The sequence below is a fragment of the Lepisosteus platostomus genome, chromosome 1, assembly GCF_059453375.1.
Source record: "Lepisosteus platostomus isolate fLepPlt1 chromosome 1, fLepPlt1.hap1, whole genome shotgun sequence".
NCBI classification, from domain to species: Eukaryota; Metazoa; Chordata; class Actinopteri; order Semionotiformes; family Lepisosteidae; genus Lepisosteus; species Lepisosteus platostomus.
Genome location: NC_142611.1, coordinates 52,063,101 through 52,085,013, shown reverse-complemented (window position 1 = coordinate 52,085,013; position 21,913 = coordinate 52,063,101). Strand labels below are relative to the sequence as shown.

Genomic DNA, 21,913 nt, shown 5'->3' with positions numbered 1-21,913 from the left:
AAAAACAAACTAAAATAGAGGCTCAGAGTCCACTTTAAAGAACACAAGTGGTCACTCAGAGTCCAAGTTAAAAGAACACAAGTGGTCACTCAGAGCCCTAGTTAAAAGACTGCAATGCACACTGTAGGTTAACTATTGTGTTTTTTCTTTTTGTGTTTGATGCATTAGGGACAGGGAATGAGCACCACATCCTTATTCTGTAATGTTTTTCATCCATGAGTAGTTGACAAACAACTTCTTTAGTCTCTGCTTTTTAAGAATCCTACAACATCTTATACAGTAAATGTGATACAGTAATGTATACTTATACTGTACCAGGAAAGCAACAGACCTGCGCACAGCGTGTGACAAATTTAGCACTTAGCACATTAAAAAATGTACATTATTTAAATACTGTACTGTATATACTGACAAATATCACTTCCTTTTAATCCTTGAGATAATTGTTTCAATCAAAAACTAACTGGATGGATGATATACTGTAAATGCTGCAACTGTCTTAACATTGTTATCTAATATACAGTATATACTGTATATATTTGTTCATGTTCGCTTGTACCCTAACTAAATTTGCATTTTGGGGTCAGAAAACAACAAGGGAGATGATATTCAACAAAAAACAGAAGAAGAAAATGTTCAGGAAGATGAAGATGAAGATCCTTATGCTCCCCTTGGAGGCAATGATGAAGAGTATGATACGATTCTGGTCTCAAACAAATCAATGTCAATAATTAACCGCCCACCTGCCCCAACCCCAAGACCTGATGCATCTCCGGTCAAGGAAGACAGTACACCATTTATAGCACAAGGTAAGCCTCTGAAAGTGCTTCCCCATCTTTTCTGTTTGTGTTTGTTTAATCCATCCTCTCATTGCCTTCATCTGTGTAGAACACCATGTTCTGCCAGTGAGTATCCCTTAACAGGCTCGTTTTACGCTCAGAAACTAAACCCCCTCACTTTTCTGAACTAGCTGAGCTTTTAAATGTTCAATTTCTGCAGCTTAAATAATTTAAAAAGAGTAATGTTCCATCTGACTAGTACTGTTAAGAAACTTAAATCATTTATGTGTCTGCTTTATTACTTCTAGTTCTCTGAGAAGAATCCTTGCTGCACAGTGTGTCACAATAAAGGCTGTATCACAAAAGACATTTACCTACAGCTTCCCATGAAAAAGGCTCAGGCATACATAAACAGACCTAAACAGTAAAAATCAAAGAATTTAGTTCAATGTTAATTAAAATGGCATTCTACAATGCGATTAAACAGAGCTTTACAGTAGTTGAACGATGATCCCATTTTTAAATTAGTTATCCTACTGGAATCGATTGCTCTGACTGCGATTAAAAATGACTAGTTTTCAACCAATTTGAAAATTTGAATTTTCGAAATTAATTTGAATGACTAATTTTCAAAAAACTGTGGAAACGTTTTTTTTCCTCTCCTAACCTGATGCAATGAACCAACCTTATACAAGGTCTGAATTTATCATTTATTTGTAATAATATCAATTATATTTTGCCTCTTCGATGACTTGAAATGTATGCCTTTTTGCATGATAAACATCCTTGCCAAAACCTACTGTATACATTGACACTCTACAAATACATGGAAGTTATGTGTCCATGATAATGACAAAGTTGCATATACTGTACAGTATTTGGAGACAAACCTAGTAGTAATATGAAGTCGTTCAGGTGGGTAGCTGCGTCAGCATGCGTAGGCTGCAAAGGAACAAGTAATAGGTTTATTCCATGCTGAAAAGAGAAGAGAGAAAACACAACGTTTCGGTGTCACACCCAAAGAAGGCTCCACAGCCTTAACATTGTGTTTTCTTTCTTCCATTTTCAGCATGGAATAAACCTATTACTTGTTCCCTAGTCGTAATATTCTCATTTAAAATAAAAATAATTTAATGCTTGCCAGGGTTTCTTCCCAAGTTATTACAGAGACCCCGAGGGGCATATTGTCTATTGACAGCAGTGTTAATATCTTGTATTTTTTCAAACCTGTTCATAGCAACAGTGATTAATGTAGATGTGTATTTGCCAATAAAATTATTTTTCATATTTAGGCAGCAAACCAAAACTCACAAAATAGATAAGCAAAACGGAAAAAGCTCAAAAAATGCATTAGCCTTACCAGGGGGAATTCCAGATTACATTCCCAAGAACACAATAATACACTTCAGATACACATAAATTTACTCTGAGGCCAAATTTGCCATAACATTTACATAAACAAAGGCCAATTCAAGAAGAACTGGTGAAGCAAGTAAACCACTACAACTACTGTATGATAGTAAACACATTGACAAATTAATTTAAAGATATAAATCAAGAAACAATTCGTCATAGTCTGGGAAACAGTCCCTAAAAGATAGTAACATGAGCAATGGCACCAGACTTTGACAGCTGGACTGTGCAAAGATACTATAAGTACAGTACATAAGAAATGAGAGCAAGCCTTCTATTTATTTCACTTTTTATAGTTATACAGTATTATAGAAAGTGATGGTGAAGATAGAAGTACAGCTTATTGATGAGTAACAAGTTCCCCCCCGAAAAACAAGAAGTCTATCATAATTGTATTGAACACTTTCTGAGTTCTTAGGGCTGTCCTAATTCCATGCTGTTATTGTGGGAGACATATTTTTAACCAACAGTATTATTTCAATTTGGCTCGTCTGTTGCTTTTGCTCTAAAACATCCACACAACACCAGAGAGCCCCCCTACTCCTTCTCTTTGTATTTGGGTCTGAAAGGACACATACAGTAGAGGGCTTTTTAGGAGCTGTTTTCGGACTGGGATTTCCCTTCCCAATGGATTGGTGAAAGAGGCCCCTGGGTTACATATTCCTCTGTGAAATTGTCCACATGCTCTATATGCACTGCATATGAATATCTTGTTAGGTTTACAGCTTTTTGTGCTTTCTGTGAAGAGTTCAGTGAGGTCTGTTAAAATAAAACTCTGTTAAAGTTTTTAATATACCTCTTGTTATCCCTTTCTTTTCAATATGTACTGTATATGTACTGTAAGTCTTATACTTCTAAACCAGATACAGATGTGTCGCCAACCCCTCTGAAATGTAGACAGCGTAAAACTCTGCCACAACAGAGGAACTGGACCTTTGGCATGAAAGAGTTATTTGGCATTGTACATCCTTGAAGCCCACATGCAACCAGGATTTAATCCCAACAAGGGCAGGGAGAGCTGCACTTGTCAAGTATAGGCAGCCACAAAAGTAATAACTAGTGTAGCACCTATTCAAATTAGGCTTGTCATCCACCACCATACCACCATTATTCCTTGGTCTGTGCCATGAATAGAATTTTTTCTTTCTTCCAAACCATAATCTGTCATTTAAGAGACATTGTGTGTCTGTGTCTTAAAAGAAACTTTGTGTGAAACAAACTTTGACAGGACACAATTTTTGGTTTAGGGAATCGGCTTTCTTCCTATTAAACTCATTAGACATGCTTTCTAGAACTTGACATTAGTTCTTATTTTAAGTTTGGCAAAATGTACTGCTTTATGCAGAGTAATCCCAGTACACTTTGCAGAATATTAAGAAAATAAAATAAGTTTAGGAGGTCATAAGAAACCACCAGTGGAAATCAATTATTTTCAGTCAAGTCAGCTGTATTTAAACAGTCCCAGTTATTAAACTGTCACTTTATAATCGCAGCTGTATTATATAATGCATCCCATATGCTGGTACTGTAAGTCAGAGTCTGTATGAAGGGAAAATCATTTATTTTCTTTTTATTACAGTATTTATTTTTATTTTTGTGTTTTTTAACTTATGACACGTATAAGAAAATACAAGTGAAACAAATATGTATCAGTGTATTCTTTGTATTATCTATGTTTATAAGGATACTCATCTAATAAATAGCATGTTTTTCATTGTATTCATTTGTCTGAGACGCTGACCCATGAGCAGATTAATTGGGCTTCATTAACATTTCTTAACAACAGTTTATTTATACAGTACATGTATGTCATGGTTTGGGAGTCATTTTTACCTCCCCTAGGGGAAAACATTTATCTGGTGACAATAGCAGAGGGGAGGCTAAGAGCATATCCTGGGAATGCACTTTCCATCAGTAATGTATTTGTTCATCTGATGGTTGACATATTATTAAGATAGCTTTTGACTAGGCAACCTGTCAAATTGCTGATGATGCTAAAACATGGGCAGTGACAAACACAGAAACACATGCTTAGATACAGTATATACAGTAACAAAATGTGTGGAATTTAAATCCAGGGAAATAAAGTTCTACAATGCAGACGTATCCAGGTACAGTGTATAGAATCCTAATTGTGTAACAATACCTCAAAGTCACAACTGAAACCTTAAGGGGAAATAATTTAGGTCAGAGAATTTGAAACACATCTTTACTCAAAGAACTCAAATGTGAGTCTGGGAACTCAAATTCATGTCTGGAAATAGGCTTCCTAGTCAGGTGGTTGAGGCCAAAACTCTGGGCACCTTTAGTGATACCTGATCAACATCATCTTCCATTCTCACAAGGTTTCCCATGCAATTTATTTGGCTATAATTATCTTCAATAAATAGCTATTGTACACATGTAAATTCTGCTCACTTGATGCTACTCATAATACACTATACTTTCCAAAACAGCTTATTATGTTTTAAAATACATGGTACACAAGTGAATGAATGAATTATCGTCTCATTTTTCCTCGTCTTTCTTTTCCAAGTACATGTAAGCCTACTGTAGCTACAGTACCAACAAGATACTGTAGGTAATTGTAGAAAATTACCATTTTCAACAGAGGCTTGAGGCACATCGATTTTGAAAAAATATTTCTGGCTTTTAGGGAAAATGTTTATACGCTTAAAAGAGTAGTCGGAGTACTTATTTTTAAGTTTTTTTTAAGGACTTATTTTTAGGAATCCTTCCGGAAACAGCTGGATAAGATTTTTGGACTGATAAGCTACTACTGTACCAATCAAGGAGCAAGATTGGCTGGATGGCCTGTTCACATTCTTTACCTTTCTTGGGTTCTTATTTTTTATTTTAAAAAGTGATATGCAAGGCCAGGTCTGATTCAGCCTAAATAGGATGCATTACACTAATACTCTTTTTCAATGATGGCTTTACAAAACATCTTCTCTGTGGCTAGATCAAATAAAACATTAGACAGAGATTCACATGTCAATCACACTGAGGGAGGAAGGAGGGCTCTGCATGGAGAATCCTTGAAGGTAATTGTGAAAAAAACGCCAGAATGATAATTAGTGAAGGGGATTGAGCAGTTGCTCATTTCTCCCTTTCTTGTTCATCCCCCCAGTGCATTAATTTCGGTAATGTGAAAGTCATGCTTTTGAAAACATAATGCCTGTCATCGCCCTTCATCACTCTATTAACTCTTCAGAACATGATGTCACACTTTCGTTTATAAGAATATCTGTTCTTGTAATTAACATGCTGTCAGATATTCATTTCTGAAGAAAATGTTGTAGGCCCTAAACAACCAGAGTATTGTAGATCCATTCTAATGACTATTCTCTTCCATATCTGCGTCACTGTTTTACTGTTGGCAGCCGTTCAGAGTACTCTTTCACCCTCTGCCTCCCTAGATATCTGGTAACATACAGGAATGAAGTCCAATTACATAAGAGACCTGAGATTTCTTTATATCAAGATCTTATACGGTGGACAGTCTCCAGTTTTGATAGTGTTAGGCAGATGGAAGTACAGTAGGTACCACCTTGAGGGTGGTACAGTAGGTAGAACACAGTTGGTCATTGCAGTATTTTTATTATTATTAACCCAATAAGGTTACATTTTTTCTTGTTTTTTTTGTAAAATGTATTACATTTCCTTTGAATCACACTAAAGATTCTAGTTTTACTTTGCAAGTTTATAAGCTGTACTCTTACAGTACCTGGAGTCTGTAAGACTCCACTACTATATTTCTTTCTGATTGACACTGAATAATGGACATGAAAATTGAAACATTTGAAACGGCCAGAAGTATTTTTTAAGTGAAATTAGCACACTACAGTATATGGTCATAGTCGTTCCTCAACAGAAGCCAAGCTTAACTGCAGCATCTGTAACAGATCGATGGAAAACTGAGTCCAGGCAAAGATGCATTATTTATTACATGTGTTTTCCATCATTTACAACACAGCTCTTGACATAAGAGGATATAATGCTCAAAGGAATGAGCTGAGCATAGAGGGTTTTCTCTGTATTAGAACAACAGATTTGTTTTAACCTCATAATATCAAATTCCACATCCACTTTAAGAAGGGATATCTCTTTGTAAGGGATACACTTGTGTGCTTTACTTACAGAGAAATGCATTCACTTCAGTGATCAGCTGCTTGGAGGCTGTAACTGGGGAGTCAGCCCAAACCTTGTGCAAATGCAGGATGACTCTTTCAATGTAAATGTGAGCAGGGAGGAAATCACTCTGCCAGCCTTAGTAAACCTCATCACTTTAGATGGCTGTGTACAATGAATAGTGCCATGCTCAGCAGAATGGCACAACATATCATTTAAAGTACTTACTGCCCAATCAATAGCATTATTGAGTGTATCCTTCACTCTGATTCAATTTATTTTCTGTATCGATTGCTTCAGCCAGGGCTTTCACACATGCACTGTTGCGTTTGTGCATCCTCTTTTCTTATTTTAAAGTTAAATAAAAATGTATAATATTTTTTATTGAATACGATTTAGATTTTTTTTGCCTGTGCTGTGCACAACAAGAAAACAGGAAATCAGCATCATGTCAAAAACAGTAGCACTGGACCGTCTATATAAAACAAAAGTGCATCTTTGAAATTGTAAATCAATACTACCATCTGGTGGGCATTTGTAGAATATATTACAATTTTTCTATTTTTATAGAAAAATAGTAATAATGTAATAATAATTGTATACAGTACAGTAACATAAAAGTAATGTCTTAACATTTTGTATTTATAGATATATATTTTATTTAGTTTAATATTCTCATTTAAACCATATTTTTAGAAGAGTACTTTTTATAATCTAACAATTAAAGTACTATGTCCTACTGAGGCTGCTTAACAAACTGATTCAAATAGGATTTAGATAACATTTAAGATTCTGAGGATTGGAGTGGAAATTCTAAAAAGCAGCTACTGTAAATAGATTGATTGAATGGTAATTCTTTACTATGCAATCAGTAGAGTAACGTGAGACCCCTATTTGGGTCTCTAGAGGATCACAAATGCATTGCAGTGTAAAACACAAACCATGAAAATTGCACGGTTCTTAAGGCCACACAGGGACTGGATTGTAATTACCTTACAAAGTAAACCCTACAAGTTTAAACCTCGCTGTATGAATTGTGTTTGTTCATTGTATCTCAATTGTCTGTCTCAACTGTCGCAGGCATCAGCACAATATACAGTATAATCCCATGGGAACATTTACCAGTCACAACCTGGTAGTCTGAAATTGCTGTGTTAGTAGTTGCCTACATCAAACAAATTAATAATATGAGTCATTAAATACAATCAAATCACTTTAACTTTTCAATAATAAAACGTAAACATATACTGTAAAAGAATGGTAATGTGAAGTTGTATTCAATATTTTCTGATCTAAATAAGATACTGTATGTTCTTCAACCCCATGTGTCAACTTATTGGGTTTTAGCATCTCCCATATAAAAAAGTACATTTAAATCTGACAGTAACAGATTATCGCCTTCAACAGTTTAGCAGCATACATCAATACAGAATTGTCTTATAATTTGAGTTTCATTTAATGAAAAGTTAAATGTGTCTTTTTTAAATTTGAATTATAGCTCATGCAACAGCAAGCACCAGAATCATAACCGTACCAAACACCATCAACAGTGGACTGTTTTCACCAATTTCTGGTACTTCCTGAACCCTAGCTTAATAGATCCTACTGTATAATCTACGCCTACTTCACAATTACTTAAAGCCTCCCAGCTCTGCACTGAGTGTGTATCACTTTGCTGCACATTATAATGAATTGTAGCATTACACATTGAAAGAGACAATTTAGAGTAGTCAATCAAACCTAAACAACCTATCTTTGGGAGGAAGGAGGAAACATGCACCCAGAAAACAAAAACATAAGCTGTTCTGCCCTCCAAGCCGCCCATTAGAATCTCGTTTCTTGATAGAAGCCAGGTTATTCGTTTCATGCAAACGTCACAAGATAGACAGATTGCCAAAGTGAGAATCAAACAGAGCTCTCTGAAGTGAGACAGCAGTGGTAACCCCCAAAGCCAGAAGAACAAATCTGAGATCAAGGTTACTTTTTTCTTGCACCTGTAATGTGTTGCATATTGTGTATTGTCCCATGTAAGACAGACAATTATAATTGCGTCATATTTTCTTTCCAGTATTCCAAAAAAAGATGTCTCAGGTCGACACTGGTTCACTGTATTCTATTTCTTCAAGGCAAGGTAAGAGTATACAGTATGTGATGAGTCTGTTTAGAAGTACATGAAATGTTTCAAAAGTCCATAAAATATTACATTTATAAAATAAGGCTATCTGTAAATAAGGCTATCTGTTTTACAGTATCTAGTCTTAGTCTATATCTGTCTCTATCTTCTACTCCTTTAGTTTGGAAACATCCTGCCCAAAGGCCAACAGAACACTGTCGGTCTATTGTTCATTCCTCTCTGTATTCTTTGCAATCGCTGATGATTCTTATGTACTTTACACAGTATGTATTTAGGAAAATAATTATGGAAAAAAAGGGACATGGATATAAACTGTTAATATGACACAATTAAATCCTACCTAATGTGTAAAACGGACATGTGTCATAGTACAGTGAAGTGTTGATGTAAGTCAAGTGGGGAGCTGAGTCAGTGTGCACTGACTGCAAAGCAACACATAAAGGTTAATTCAACACTGAAAAATAGAAAAAAGAGACACCTGAAGAAGGCAAAACTACTGAAACATTGTGTCTTCTTTATGCTTTTCAGTGTGAATTAACTGTCACTTATTCTCATGTATTAATGGAGTGTACTGTGATTGGTTGCCATGTGAGTGATCAAGAATTGTCAAACCTGTGTAATTAAAGTTTTAAAGTAATTTAAAAGTATAAACAATGAATAATTTCATAATGGTGAATACTGCTGCTCCTGGAATACTACTACTACGTGCAGATCGCAAAATGTGGCTGGTGCGCAGCATGGAGGACCTGCACACAAAAATCCCATTTCTATTTAGATAGAGGAATATCAAGAACCAGAACTGAGGCTGGGCCAGCTCTGATGTTTTTACCCTTCCCAGCCCTAACTTGTTTCCACTTACAGTACATCTGAAACCTATTCTACTGGCTGATCCTGTTTGGCCAAAAGTGTGCCTCAAAAAAGCAGAATTCATATCCCTGACACAGGAGCAGTTAGTTTGTTCTTTATTATTCTGTCTTAACCTGTAATCACCAGTGCTGTCTCACCACATTACTAAACTGCTTAACCATACATGCTGTCTTTAGGATGCTGGTTGATCCTAAAACCAGATTAGACAGCACTTGTTGTGGAATAGAGGAATCATCTTGCAGGTAGCTTGTCACGCCCCACACTCTACCTCGGAAAAGCCGTTCTGTCCCTGTCACACTCAACACTCTCCCTCACAAACGACATTACATTCCCGGAACCTCTGCTTCACAATCTCATCCCTGATTGAACCCATCACATTCTCACATTCATCAGATTCCTCAAATTCTCACTCCCTAACCAATCATCCAATCACACCCCTTTCCTTTCAGTATTTAAACTCCCCTCACACACCTTCCCACGCTCACTATGGAGAAGCCTCTCGTAGTATTCTCCAGTGTGCGTTTCCGAGCCTTTTGACTGATCTCCCGTTACGAATCTTCTTCTTCCGCCTCTTGACCTCGCTTTCTGGATTTCGACTTTTGGATTGTTTTTGATATCTCTCGTTACCGGACCCTCTGCCTCCCTTATTGACCTTGCCTCCTGGATTTTGACTTTTGGATTGTTTTTGGATATCTCTCGTTACCAGACCCTCTGCCTCCCTTATCGACCCAGCCTTTAGATTTCGTCTTTCGGATCGTCCCTTTGCTACTCTGCGTTCTGTGGGATTCTGGTCACGCATAAGGATCCTCCTATTCTACCTACTGTATACAGTAGGTTCCCTGACATAGCTGGAGTTGATTCCTCTCATAAGCTCGTTCAAAATATCTCTGTATCTGAGTGCTCCTAAGATATCCTATAGTGGCCTAAACCAGTGTTAACACCCAGTTACGGCTGCTCCTATACAGAGAATCAAAACAAATGAAGAAAAAGGCTGGTCTTTGTAGCAGATTGCTGCCTGACTCCATATTTCAGCAACAGCTGTATTCCAGCACTTGCCTCCGGAGTTCATGAAACTAGTATCCTTTACTAAAGGGGTAGTCAAGGCAGAACACCCAAACTATCCAGAAGTGATATTAAGTAATATGTTGATGATGGTCCAGTAGAAAAATTGCTTACAGTTTATCTAAACTGTGAGTAGTATTACTCATATTTAAAACAGTAAGATATAAAACTGTGCAGTTATCTAAATGTTTAATTTCTGCAACTCAATTAAGTATACATCCTTTCCCCTTTTTACACAAGACAAGACTTACACAAATGCAACCTTATGTATAAACCTCTTGTGGAACTCAAAATAAAACTTTCTAGGTAAGAAAGGTTTGTTACATGCTTGAAAAGCAAGTAGTGGGGCACGTTCTACTCGAGGATGAATTGCATATACAGTACAGTAGGCTCCATTTTAAACTTTGCTTTCCCTCAAATGTGGCTACAGTATATCTGCACATTATCACATGAAAATTGTGAGCATATCCATATTCAAGCTATCATGTCAGAATTTTTTTATTATTATTCACTGTGTATTTTATTTGGATTTTTAATTACTGAACAGCACAGTGCAGGGCAATGAAATTTATATTCTTTATATACATTTGTTAAAGGGTCATTCAAATTTATTTACTGTGTTTTTAAGGTGTATGCTATATTTGGTGTTTAATGATTCTAATTATAGGTTTTAAACCTTTTTACATTCGTTGTTATTTCACTTTTCTCCGACTATATAAAGGAGGGATGTTTCCTTCAATTCTCTTGCTCTTTACTCCCATCCATAATGAGCACAGATGCCTGCTAACCATTAAAGGGCAATAAACCTGCTGTTCCTGGAGTTCTGCTCTCACGTCTCTAATTCTTCAATTCACAGATACAGCTAGGGAAAATAAAGGAGGATTGTGGCGATATTATATTATTCTCTCTATGTATTCACACACAAGCTAAGAAAGGGTGGCCAATTTGTGTCAAATTTACATAAAGACTCAAGGAACCGAACTCTTACATAATCCAGGGAGTGGGTGTTCTGTGTACTTTTCAGTAAAGTTTTTCTGGCTGTTCTACAGTACATTCATTCTCTAACCATATGGAAGGCTCATTGTCCCCCAATTATGAACATTTAACTAATTGATTGGTAACTAACATTGTATTTAGAATGCCCTGGGAACAAACACAACCTGAGAGGTTATGTTTAATAACAGGAATGTTTTATTGTGTCTGTCTGTGTTCCTCCAGGTAAAGAAAGAGACAATATCTCTTCTACATATGACTCATTTGCCCCTTGCCAGCACTCTGGTTTGGAAGAGCTGATTGAACTTCAGGAAAAAGTAAAAAGGGGATCGCTTACAATGGATGAAGCTTTGGACAGATTCAATGAGTGGCAGAAGATGCAAAAAGGATTGGATGCATTGCAGCAGGTACTGTTTTTCATTTAGCTTAACAGACATATACTCCTTGCTCATGTCTTTTTATATTTTCATACTCATTATGAACCTGGGTCTATTTTTAAAGAAGAGATGCACTATGAATAGGGAAATTCCAGTCATGCTTTTAGTTCAGATTGCTCCTAAAAATGTAGAAATACACATTTCATATTAGAAATTCAAAAGTAGAAAAATGTCATATCCAAGCAATATGGAATTACATTAAATTGAGATATCTAAGAATTAAATTAACTATGGTAAGATATTATTGTATAGTTCTTATCAATGATTAATTAAAACAAGATTTTAAAATAATGTTGATTAATTCACCAAATGTTTTTTATCTAAATTCATGTTTCACGTTTCATTTTATCCTTTGCAATTGAATGTATCTCTTTTGCTAATTACTGTACATCCCACATTTCATTTTCTTTACTCTGTCGTGGTTATTTAAAAAGAGCAGATCAATAGACTTTAACTCTAGGAGGTGTTCTGAGAAACTCAAGCAATAAGCAGTAAGCAGAAAGTAAGCAATCATTAGCCATGTGTACCATTTCAGTTTCATATGTTGACTTTCCTGATAATCCTGCTAATTTTTCCCAATCATTGTGAAGACCATTATTCAGCGATAACCACAGATATCCCATATAACAATGTTTTGTTCTATGTCTGCATTAATAATTGATAACTGAATTCGGTGGTCTGTACTGTAAATAATTTTAGCACTATGTCCTTTGAAATGACCCTTGATATACAGTATAGAGGGGAATTACTGTGTTTGAATGCTCTTTTTGATGCATAGTGCTACACCTTTCCTTACAGGACATCTTTCCTGTCTCTTCAGAATGCTGTGTATTCATGTTCTATTCAATGCTGTGTTCATCACCATCATTCTCTGTTACCTATGTTTCAGTGATTTAGATTACAATTGCCTGCTAATGCAGTTGTGTTTGTTTCTTGTATTGTGTTCCTAACGACTTTACCATGGGGGCAGCACAGTATTATGGGTAAACGTTTAAGGGTTCAGTTCCCCCACTGCAGAAACTTGTGTTGTTCTCTTAAGTAAGGTGTCTGTGTTGCACCAAACCACCCAGCTATAAAAGTGGAGACTGGCAATTTTTTTAAAATTAAGAAATAAGTCAATCTTAAGTAAAGAAATGTCACCTCTAATACAATGTTAACCATTATAAGACAACAACCGAAGATTAATACCTATACATTTGGGTGTGGCTGTAGGGTTTAGAAAAGTGTAACAGGGGTCATAGTTGTTTTGTATTTTAATTTTATTTTGTTAGTCCTGTCATGCAGAAAGAACATATTCTGGCTACTTACAGTAAGTGATCGCTGCTTCAGAACTGCATTGCCTGCTGGCTTACAACAAAAGCTAGAAACAAACTGCAAACATGAAACAACAAGTGCAATGTAATATATTTGAAGTTTGAAGATCCTTTGAGATATGCAGTTTAGGCACTTGGAAGTGTGGTTGACGTGGCCTATGTGTTCCAATCCTGGACATAGCTAAGAACAAATTTGTCTGTGAATGCAGAAATGGCAGAACCAAACATTATACAGCTTTGTCAGCTTTAGGGTACTGGACAAATTATGATTACAAAGCTATAGAAATGCATTTCTCTACAAATGCATCAAGTAGTCATTAGTAAATAATGAAAATGTATAAAATATCCCGTTAAAAGCTGAACTTCCCCATCTTAATATTAATTAAGAAATAAATAAAATTAACACTGGATTCCTTATCACAAAAGTGATATACTGTAGTAAGAAAAAAGATAAATTTAAGGAGAGAAATTATGCATAATTAACGTAATACAGTAAGTATCAATTGCTTTACTCTTATGCACCGTTAGTATGCAAACTAGTAAATAGTGATTTGGATTTTTTTATTGAATGTTTAAAGGTAAAATTGCAACAGCTGAGGGCGAGTATTATCAACAACAGAGAAGATGATGACAATGTCTACGGTAAAGTTAACACAGAAACATTTGCTTATAATTGTTTTAAAATGTATGATTTCATAAGAATGATGAACAATAAGAAATTGATATGAATTTCATACAACAATTAAAAGACAACCAGTTGAGAATAAGCAATTAATAATAAGCAATAGAGAATTCAGTACTGTATGCTACATGATATGAAAGACCATAGAGAACAAGAAAAGGTTATATTGGATATTTTAATTTAAACCAATGTGTTTATTGCCTTAGTCTCACTCAATTAACTCCTTGATTGTCACACTTTTTATTAAAACATTAGTTATACATTTATTGCATTCATCAGCACGTAGGCTGCAAAGGAGAAGCTGAGGTTAATTCCATGTGGGGAATTTTTCAGGGGGGAATGAACCTGTACTTTTCCCAAAAGCAAAAAAGTAATAATCTCACAAGTGCTGTGCATGATTTAAAAAAATACCATTCAGTAATGAGAGTAAAGGTCCACTGGTTCTTTAGTTTAATTATCTAAATGTTTGTGTGACGGTTTATTTAATTTAAAAAGCACTGTTCTGCTTTTTGGAAAGGTAAATTTTATCAATTTAAGAATGTCATACAAGAATGCTGGTCTCGGAAAATAACTGAAATGAACAGAGTGGTATTTTCTTGGCAGATAAAATTAACATCATCCATCATACACCAGGTAAGTGCTGTGTTTGTTTCTGCACAATGAAAAGAATTTAGCATACAGTGAATCAGCAAGATAGTATTTTAATTGTTTCTTAAGCAAACAAATATCAACCTACAGGATTTTGTTCCCCTTTAGGTTCCAAAATCACAGAAAACTGGTAGAGCGAAAGCTTATTGTTGATATTTATCATAATTTTACTATTGCTTATCATTTTTAATAACAATGCATTGTTTCTTTCGTGGTTAATTGGGGGGTCATTAAAATGTTGATGTAGTGTACTGTATAATACTGCATGAGTTTATTTAAACTAGCAGAGTTTATTTAGACAGGATATTTTCCCAAAAACCACTTAACAACTTCCAAGGAATAAGGACTTTACTTTGTCTTATGTCTTTACTATATACCTTTGGATTCATACACCCCTTGATTCATTACCTTAACATTAATTTTCACTTTACATTCAAAATTCACTACTGATGACAGTGCTGTATTTTTACAGGCTTTTGAATTTGTAATCACTTTCACAAGATGGAGGACAGCAGTAAATTGTTAAGTTATTTATTAATACCAGTTCTAGTGGAAGTGAACCTAAATTTAAAAATGGAATTTAATGCACAAAATCCCATTAGGCTTTATCTCTTATTTCTTTTGTTCATGTTCTGACTGTTCTTTATGTATGTACAGTAGGTATGAGTGACTCTGGGAAGGGAAGCCAAACTGCAGAGCAGGATTTCTACAGCAAGCCCTTCAAAGGCCATCAGGTAATTGATGGAAGACTAACCTAAATACATAAGTATACCTTGTTTCTTTAAATGTTTTGATCTGACTTGGATATACTGTACAATCAAGCTACTGTAACTGTAAATCCTGTTAAAGTTGCCAAACTTTAAATTTTTAGTAGTCATATACAGTATAGTACTTTAATGTAACAGCTAATACGTACTGAGAGGTATTCAAATGTAACAATTACTGATTCCAATACTCCCAGCTCCTCTCAGTTTACCACACATTCAGTATAACCAATTTACAGTAAAATGTAAAAATGATAACCTAGTTACAAATCATTACATACGTAGGCCTGAATATCTATCATTTCCATGTTGTTATTGTCACACAATTAATAGCTAAAAAACAATTGATATGCACAGTATAACTCTGTGTATTACATTTTTTTTTAATTAAGTAGACCTTTTTATTCCAAATCCAAAATGTCCCCAGACACACTTCTAAGAGCTAGTGGACATTTTATTTTAGTTTTTAAACTATTTAATTTTAGATGATTTTACAAAACATACTGTATTACTGTATGAATGAATTAGTTGTCCTACAATTGACTGGTATCCCATCTAAGGTCTATCCTGTCTATCCTGCCTTGTGCCCACTGACTTTATTGGATTAGGCCCAGGCTAATCACAAATTTGTGTTCAGATTTCTTCTGCTAAATTTATCAGGTCTCCCCATAGTAATCTCAGCTCAAAGACCAAAAAGATTTAGTTCTTTCAAGCTGACAGCTGTCAGGAGAGTTCTGTAAGCACAGATATGCATCTGATTATTCTTATCTGGATAGATTTAACAGCAGCAAAAATGTTTTTTTACACAATTTTTGTTCACAGTATTCTATATGAGAAATTAATAGTACATTTTATGGTGTTAACTTAATATCCATTGATTAAATATCTACATTTGAAACATTGTTTAGAAGATGAGAATAATGTGTCAACAAAAATACCTACTGTAAGTAATGTTTCCCACGTCATCTATTTATTGTTTGTTTCTGCTACTCTATACTTCTGCTACTTACTGTATTTACACTAAATGTAATCTTTCAGGTATTTGAGTAGCCTTTGATTCCACCTTAATCTTTCTGAATTTCTTTTTATCACTGCAGCAGTGTTTTCCTGATCTTTCTATCTTCTTCGCGTAAGGAAGAGAAGTGGTTTAAAATTAAATACAGCATAACTTAATGTATGCTTCATTTATACAGTACCCATTGCTTGTTCAAAGGCCTCTGTTTATATATTTAATAAAGACTTACCTTTTCTAAATCCACATGAACTATCCCTTATAATCCTGATCCAATTCAACTAATCCTCTAATTAAGCTCTCAGTATTGTTTCCATAATTTTACATGTGATAAAAAAAGAACAAGTTATATTGGTATGTAATTATTTTATTTGGCTTTATCAACCTTTTTGTTAAAGAGTGTTATTTTTTGCAGTAGTCTAGCCATATAACTACTGTCTAACAAATAACTTACAGTACACAGAGAAAATTGTCTTGTGAAGTGCAGCAAATAATTTTGTCTGATTTTTTTTACCTTTTAATGTATTTGTTTTGCAGTCTCATTTCTTTGGGAAATCTGATAAACGATAAATGGTAAGGTGAATATTAAATGCAGTAAATTGGCTGCCTAACATGAATATTTTGAATATTTTTTTTGTTCTTGTTTAAACAGTCACATGCCATTTTATTTAATTATCGTTGTTGTTTATTTGTAATCAATATAAAATCAGCAATTGTTTAATTTAGCTTTTTAAATTTACATTGTCTAGAATGATAAATCTAATTAGTCAATTTAAACCATCTTTGAATACTGTTTTTATTACAGACTACTGCAAAGCTGGAACAAAACAAATGAAAGCTGACTGCGAATGTACTGCTGTATAAAATTACTATACACAATGTTACAATGATTTTTACACTGAATCTTTATATTATTTGCAACACAACTATCTTAATGATTTGTATTAAAACAAATTAATCATTTTTAACAAAAAATATAGTTTTTAACTTTTAATAGCATATATGTTAGTTATATGAATGTGAGTAGGACAAATACATTCTCCTCATAGTTTTAGTGTTACATTTTTTGTTTAAAGTTAAAATGTTGTTTCTGTTCATTCCTGTTTATTCATGAGTATTCACCATTATTTTTAGAGCCAGTAGAATTTTTCTTATTTTTGCGTTTTATTATTGTAAGAATCAGTGAATCTGTGTGATAAACATTTTCCTTGAACATTTATAACATATTACCATAATAAAACGCTTGTATATCTTATCATTGTTTTTCTTTTTTCTTCCATTTTTAAACACTGATCTGTAAAAAGGAGAAAAGGACAGGCATCCTCAGCTAGACACAAGAAACCTGCAAATAAACACTTGCCCAGAAAACTGAAAATGTTTCTGTTATTTCTGATCCACACTTGCAGTCTCTTGCGTGCACTTGTCAAAGTGGCATGCACAACACCTTTGAATTGAGCCCTACAGGATTAATTCTGAACCGTGGTCAGTGGTACATGTCAGATCAGCTGGTCAGGAAGTACTAGCAACCTATTACATAAATAAGTACTTCAAAGTCTCTCCTCAAAGAACATCATAAGGGTCATTGTACATTTGGCTGAGTGCCACTGGGGTTGGTGGGTTTGAAATTAGCTGTGCAGAAAGCTGGAATTGCTGAGACTGTCAGGGTGCTTGTGTACAGTGTTATCAGTGAGAGATGCTTCAGCTGACCGTCTGATAGCCTTAGTTCTGGTGCGCTTGGGAAATGAAAAGAAGCAGATGGCCTGACAGCACAATTTAAAGGATGCATGACTGTTATTTTCACCTCTCTTATACTGATACAAGATTTGAGCTGAGCTGATTTAATAAATGGTTACTTCAAACTAGAGTACAGCATATAAACAGCAATGTAAATAAATATATATTTATAAAATAAATACACATTCCCAGTTTTAAAAAAGGACCAGACTTTTTTTTTTACTAAATTATTTTACACACTTTGTACTTCTGCACATGCTGTATGCTGCAGTACATTGCAATGTATTCACCTCTTTCAAGCATTTTTTTAATTACAAATCCAGTGATATGTAAAGTATTTTTTTAAATAAAAACTGAACGCTCAATAGAAAAAAACAAACTACAATTTGTTGATTTGTATAAGCATTCACCCCCTTTTGGTATGTTTGCAAACTTAAATTAGTTATTTGACAAGTCATACAAGTGGTTCACATCCTTTCAGAATAAATTCAGTCGAACAGTGATGAGTTTAAAACTATATATTATATATTATATATTATATATTATATATTATATATTATATATTGCTTACACTTATATAGTGCTTTTCTGGACACTCCACTCAAAGCGCTTTACAGGTAATGGGGATCCCCTCCACCACCACCAATGTGCAGCATCCACCTGGATGATGCGACGGCAGCCATAGTGCACCAGAACGCTCACCACACATCAGATATCAGTGGGGAGGAGAACAGAGTAATGAAGCCAATTCATGGATGGGGACTATCAGGAGGCCATGATTGGTAAGGGCCAATGGGAAATTTGGCCAGGACGCCGGGGTTACACCCCTACTCTCTTCGAGAAACGCCCTGGGATTTTTAGTGACCACAGAGAGTCAGGACCTTGGTTTTACATCTCATCTGAAGGACGGCACCTGTTTACAGTATAGTGTCCCTGTCTCTATACTGGGGCATTAGGACCCACATAGACCGCAGGGTGAGCGCCCCCTGTTGGCCCCACTAACACCTCTTCCAGGAGCAACCTTAGTTTTTCCCAGGAGGTCTCCCAACCAGGTACTGACCAGGCTCACTGTCACGATATTAGTCCCCCCTCCTTAAGGGTGCTCCAGCCCTTTCACCTAAGACTTTATTCTCTGGACCTGTTTCCCATTCCCAGCCCACCTTAAAAGCCAGGCGCTGACGCTCATCCGGGCTCTGCATCTGTTTCCATATCGTGCGAGTCCGGGACCGGGAAGCGCCTGGTCCCGTTAAGGTTTTAACCTCTGTTCCCGTTCCTGTTCCCCGTCCGCCGGTTCCGACCCAGTCTTCGTGGTTTTTAATTCTTTGTTCTGATGGATCTCCTGGTTTTGGACTTACTCATGTGTTTTTGGATACTCTAAGGACAACTCTTTGGGATTGTTCGCCTCGGCCACGGCTCCCCCGTGCACCAGCGCACCTTGGACACGCTCCCCTGTCTTCTGCCCCGTATTCCTGCATGACGTTTCCCCAGTGTTTCCCAATAGGGTCGGAAAAACGCATAGGGTCCGTGTCGTCCGCATAGGGTCCGGAAAGAACTGTTCGTTACACTCACACCTGCTTACTGTAGCTTCAGTGGGTTGCCAGTTGTGAGTTGATATGGCTGCTGGCTGCTAATAAAACTAGCTTAACCAGCTACCTAAAACTACTCATGGATAAAGTTGTAGAAAGGCAAGGTTTGAAGAAGAAGAGTCTAAAAATTGCGTTCATTTTGAGCTTGGTGTCCGCCACCAAAACTGAGCAGCTGGACATTAAGGAGACCAATTAGGGATTCCACCATTTGGGAAGAGCTACAGAGTTCATTGGCTAAGATAGATGGAAATGTCCGTGAGTGAGAAATACTGTATCTCTGTGAGAAAATATCTTTGTCATTCCACAAAGCTGGCATTTATGGCTGAGGCTCAACTCAACAGAATTTGCAATGAAGCATTTAAGTTACTGTATACTACAAACATGTGGCTAAAGTTTCTGTGGTCATATAGTATGAGACAAAATTGGAACCATTTGGTCTAAATGCAGATATGTGTGTAAACCCAATATAGTGCACCACTCAGTCAACACCATCCTTACTGCCAAGCATGGTGGTTGCAGTATTACTGTATGTTATGGATTATGGATAATTAAAGGCATATTTTAGATGGAAACCTGATTCAGTCTGTAAAAGGCATAAAGCCGGTATGCAAATTCTCCTTTCAGCAACACAATGATGCACAAGGACAAAGCTAGACTGGTGTGGCATCACAACAAATTAAATTAAGTTTTTTTTCAAACTCCAGATTTATATATGATATAAAAATATTATTAATATATAAACATTATTGTTTGTTTTTCCCAGTTCAGTTGATAAGAACAATAAAATACAAGGCGCTCAATTCAGTGGTCACTATTGATAAATCACTATTTTCCCATTTAATCCAACTTTTTACATAAATCTGTGGCAAAACTTGAAAAGTGTTGTCAATCAATAAATCCTTGCCAACTTGACAAAGTCAATAAAGAAAAACAGGTATAAATTGTTCTATCCCTGTGTGTAAAGTTGTTACTTATTCAAAAAGACTTTCAGCTATAATTGCTGCTAAAGGTACTTATTGATTCAGGCAGGTGAAAACTTGTGCAACTGACATATTTAAGGTTGGAGTTTTTCCTTGTGGTTTTTGCTTACATGTAAATAATTTTTCCCTTTATAAGTGTTCAGTTTGATCATTCGTTTTTTTTTAACCAAAATACTCACTTTAAAAAATGGGTAGACATCATTTGTAATTCAACAAAATGGGACACTGGAGGGGTGTGAATACTTTTGCAAGACATTGCGTATTGTCCTTTAGTAGTGGGTGCTGGCCCGATCTCTGAAAGTCTGGGGGGGGGGGGGGGGGGGTTAAATCCTGATTAGGGCACTGCTGTTGTTTCAAGGTAATTTGCTTCAATAAATGGCAAGCAGAATAATTAGGTATAAATGCAAACTACTTTAGATAAATACATCAGCCAAAGACATTCATAATAATCATCTCTGTGGATTTACTTCTTCAGACCTTTACCATAACTTTCACAAAAACACAAAACGTTGACTCTTCAGCAAAAAGCATTGAACAATACCTTATGTATGTTTTGTACACTGAAATTTGTGGACGTTCCTTAACTAAACCATTTTTGTGATGAACATTAAGTGTTGAAAATTGTTCTTTTAAGCTTTCATAAAACTACTATATTTTAATGGCATTTTTTTTCTTTCATGCAGAAGAAAAAAATGTTTCAGTATACTGCAAATGCAAATGATTTACTGGGTTAAAACACTGTAAATCAAGCCAAGTGTATCAAATACATCATGCAGCTGTCTATTTTCTTTTAAATCCAACTGCTTACATGATCTTCTATCAAATGCTAATGAAAACAGATGTCACGGTGATTTTTATTTATAGAATAGCAACACATAAATAAACATTAATATTTATTGACGTCTGTTACAACTCTTAAGAGAGAGAGAAGAAAAAACTAGAACTTGTCATTCTGCTTTAAGTAAATCAGAAATGTTTGATTAAAATAGAAAATATTATACTCCTGTGGGTCCTTAACGTAAAAAAAAACAGAAGTTGTGAACAAAAAAATCATTGCCCTCTACATGAACTTGAAACACGAACAAATATTTAAAATCTACAGTGTGTGCTTTGATTCCCATACTACACTGGTTAAAAAAATAGAGGAAAAACTGGGTGACTTTCAGTATTTTTTTATGATCCTGAAAGTATTTTTCATCTTTGCAAGAAATACTATAGTATATCATCTCTAAGATTTTGTAACTTATGCAAAAGAATACTTTAGCTGAAGACAAATCAGTGCCATCCATATTTTGAAAACAATACATTTTCAATTTTAATCCACTACGACGACAAAAGATGCAAACTAGCCTTTAATCTGCAAACTATTCAAACAGTT

At 35.4% G+C, this 21,913-nt stretch overlaps 1 protein-coding gene across 1 annotated transcript in view; it reads left to right on the top strand.

Annotated features, from left to right (window-relative positions):
• LOC148678109 (B-cell scaffold protein with ankyrin repeats-like) overlaps nucleotides 1-17,610 on the top strand; it is a 114,915-nt gene extending 97,305 nt beyond the window's left edge. The window contains exons 9-16 of the mRNA XM_088631899.1: nucleotides 588-809; nucleotides 8,392-8,454; nucleotides 11,605-11,786; nucleotides 13,708-13,771; nucleotides 14,415-14,444; nucleotides 15,117-15,193; nucleotides 16,773-16,808; nucleotides 17,041-17,610. Of these exons, the coding sequence (XP_088488025.1) occupies nucleotides 588-809; nucleotides 8,392-8,454; nucleotides 11,605-11,786; nucleotides 13,708-13,771; nucleotides 14,415-14,444; nucleotides 15,117-15,193; nucleotides 16,773-16,805 (671 nt within the window). The 3' untranslated portion in view covers nucleotides 16,806-16,808; nucleotides 17,041-17,610. The remainder of the gene's footprint in view (nucleotides 1-587; nucleotides 810-8,391; nucleotides 8,455-11,604; nucleotides 11,787-13,707; nucleotides 13,772-14,414; nucleotides 14,445-15,116; nucleotides 15,194-16,772; nucleotides 16,809-17,040) is intronic.
• Nucleotides 17,611-21,913: the final 4,303 nt, after the last annotated feature.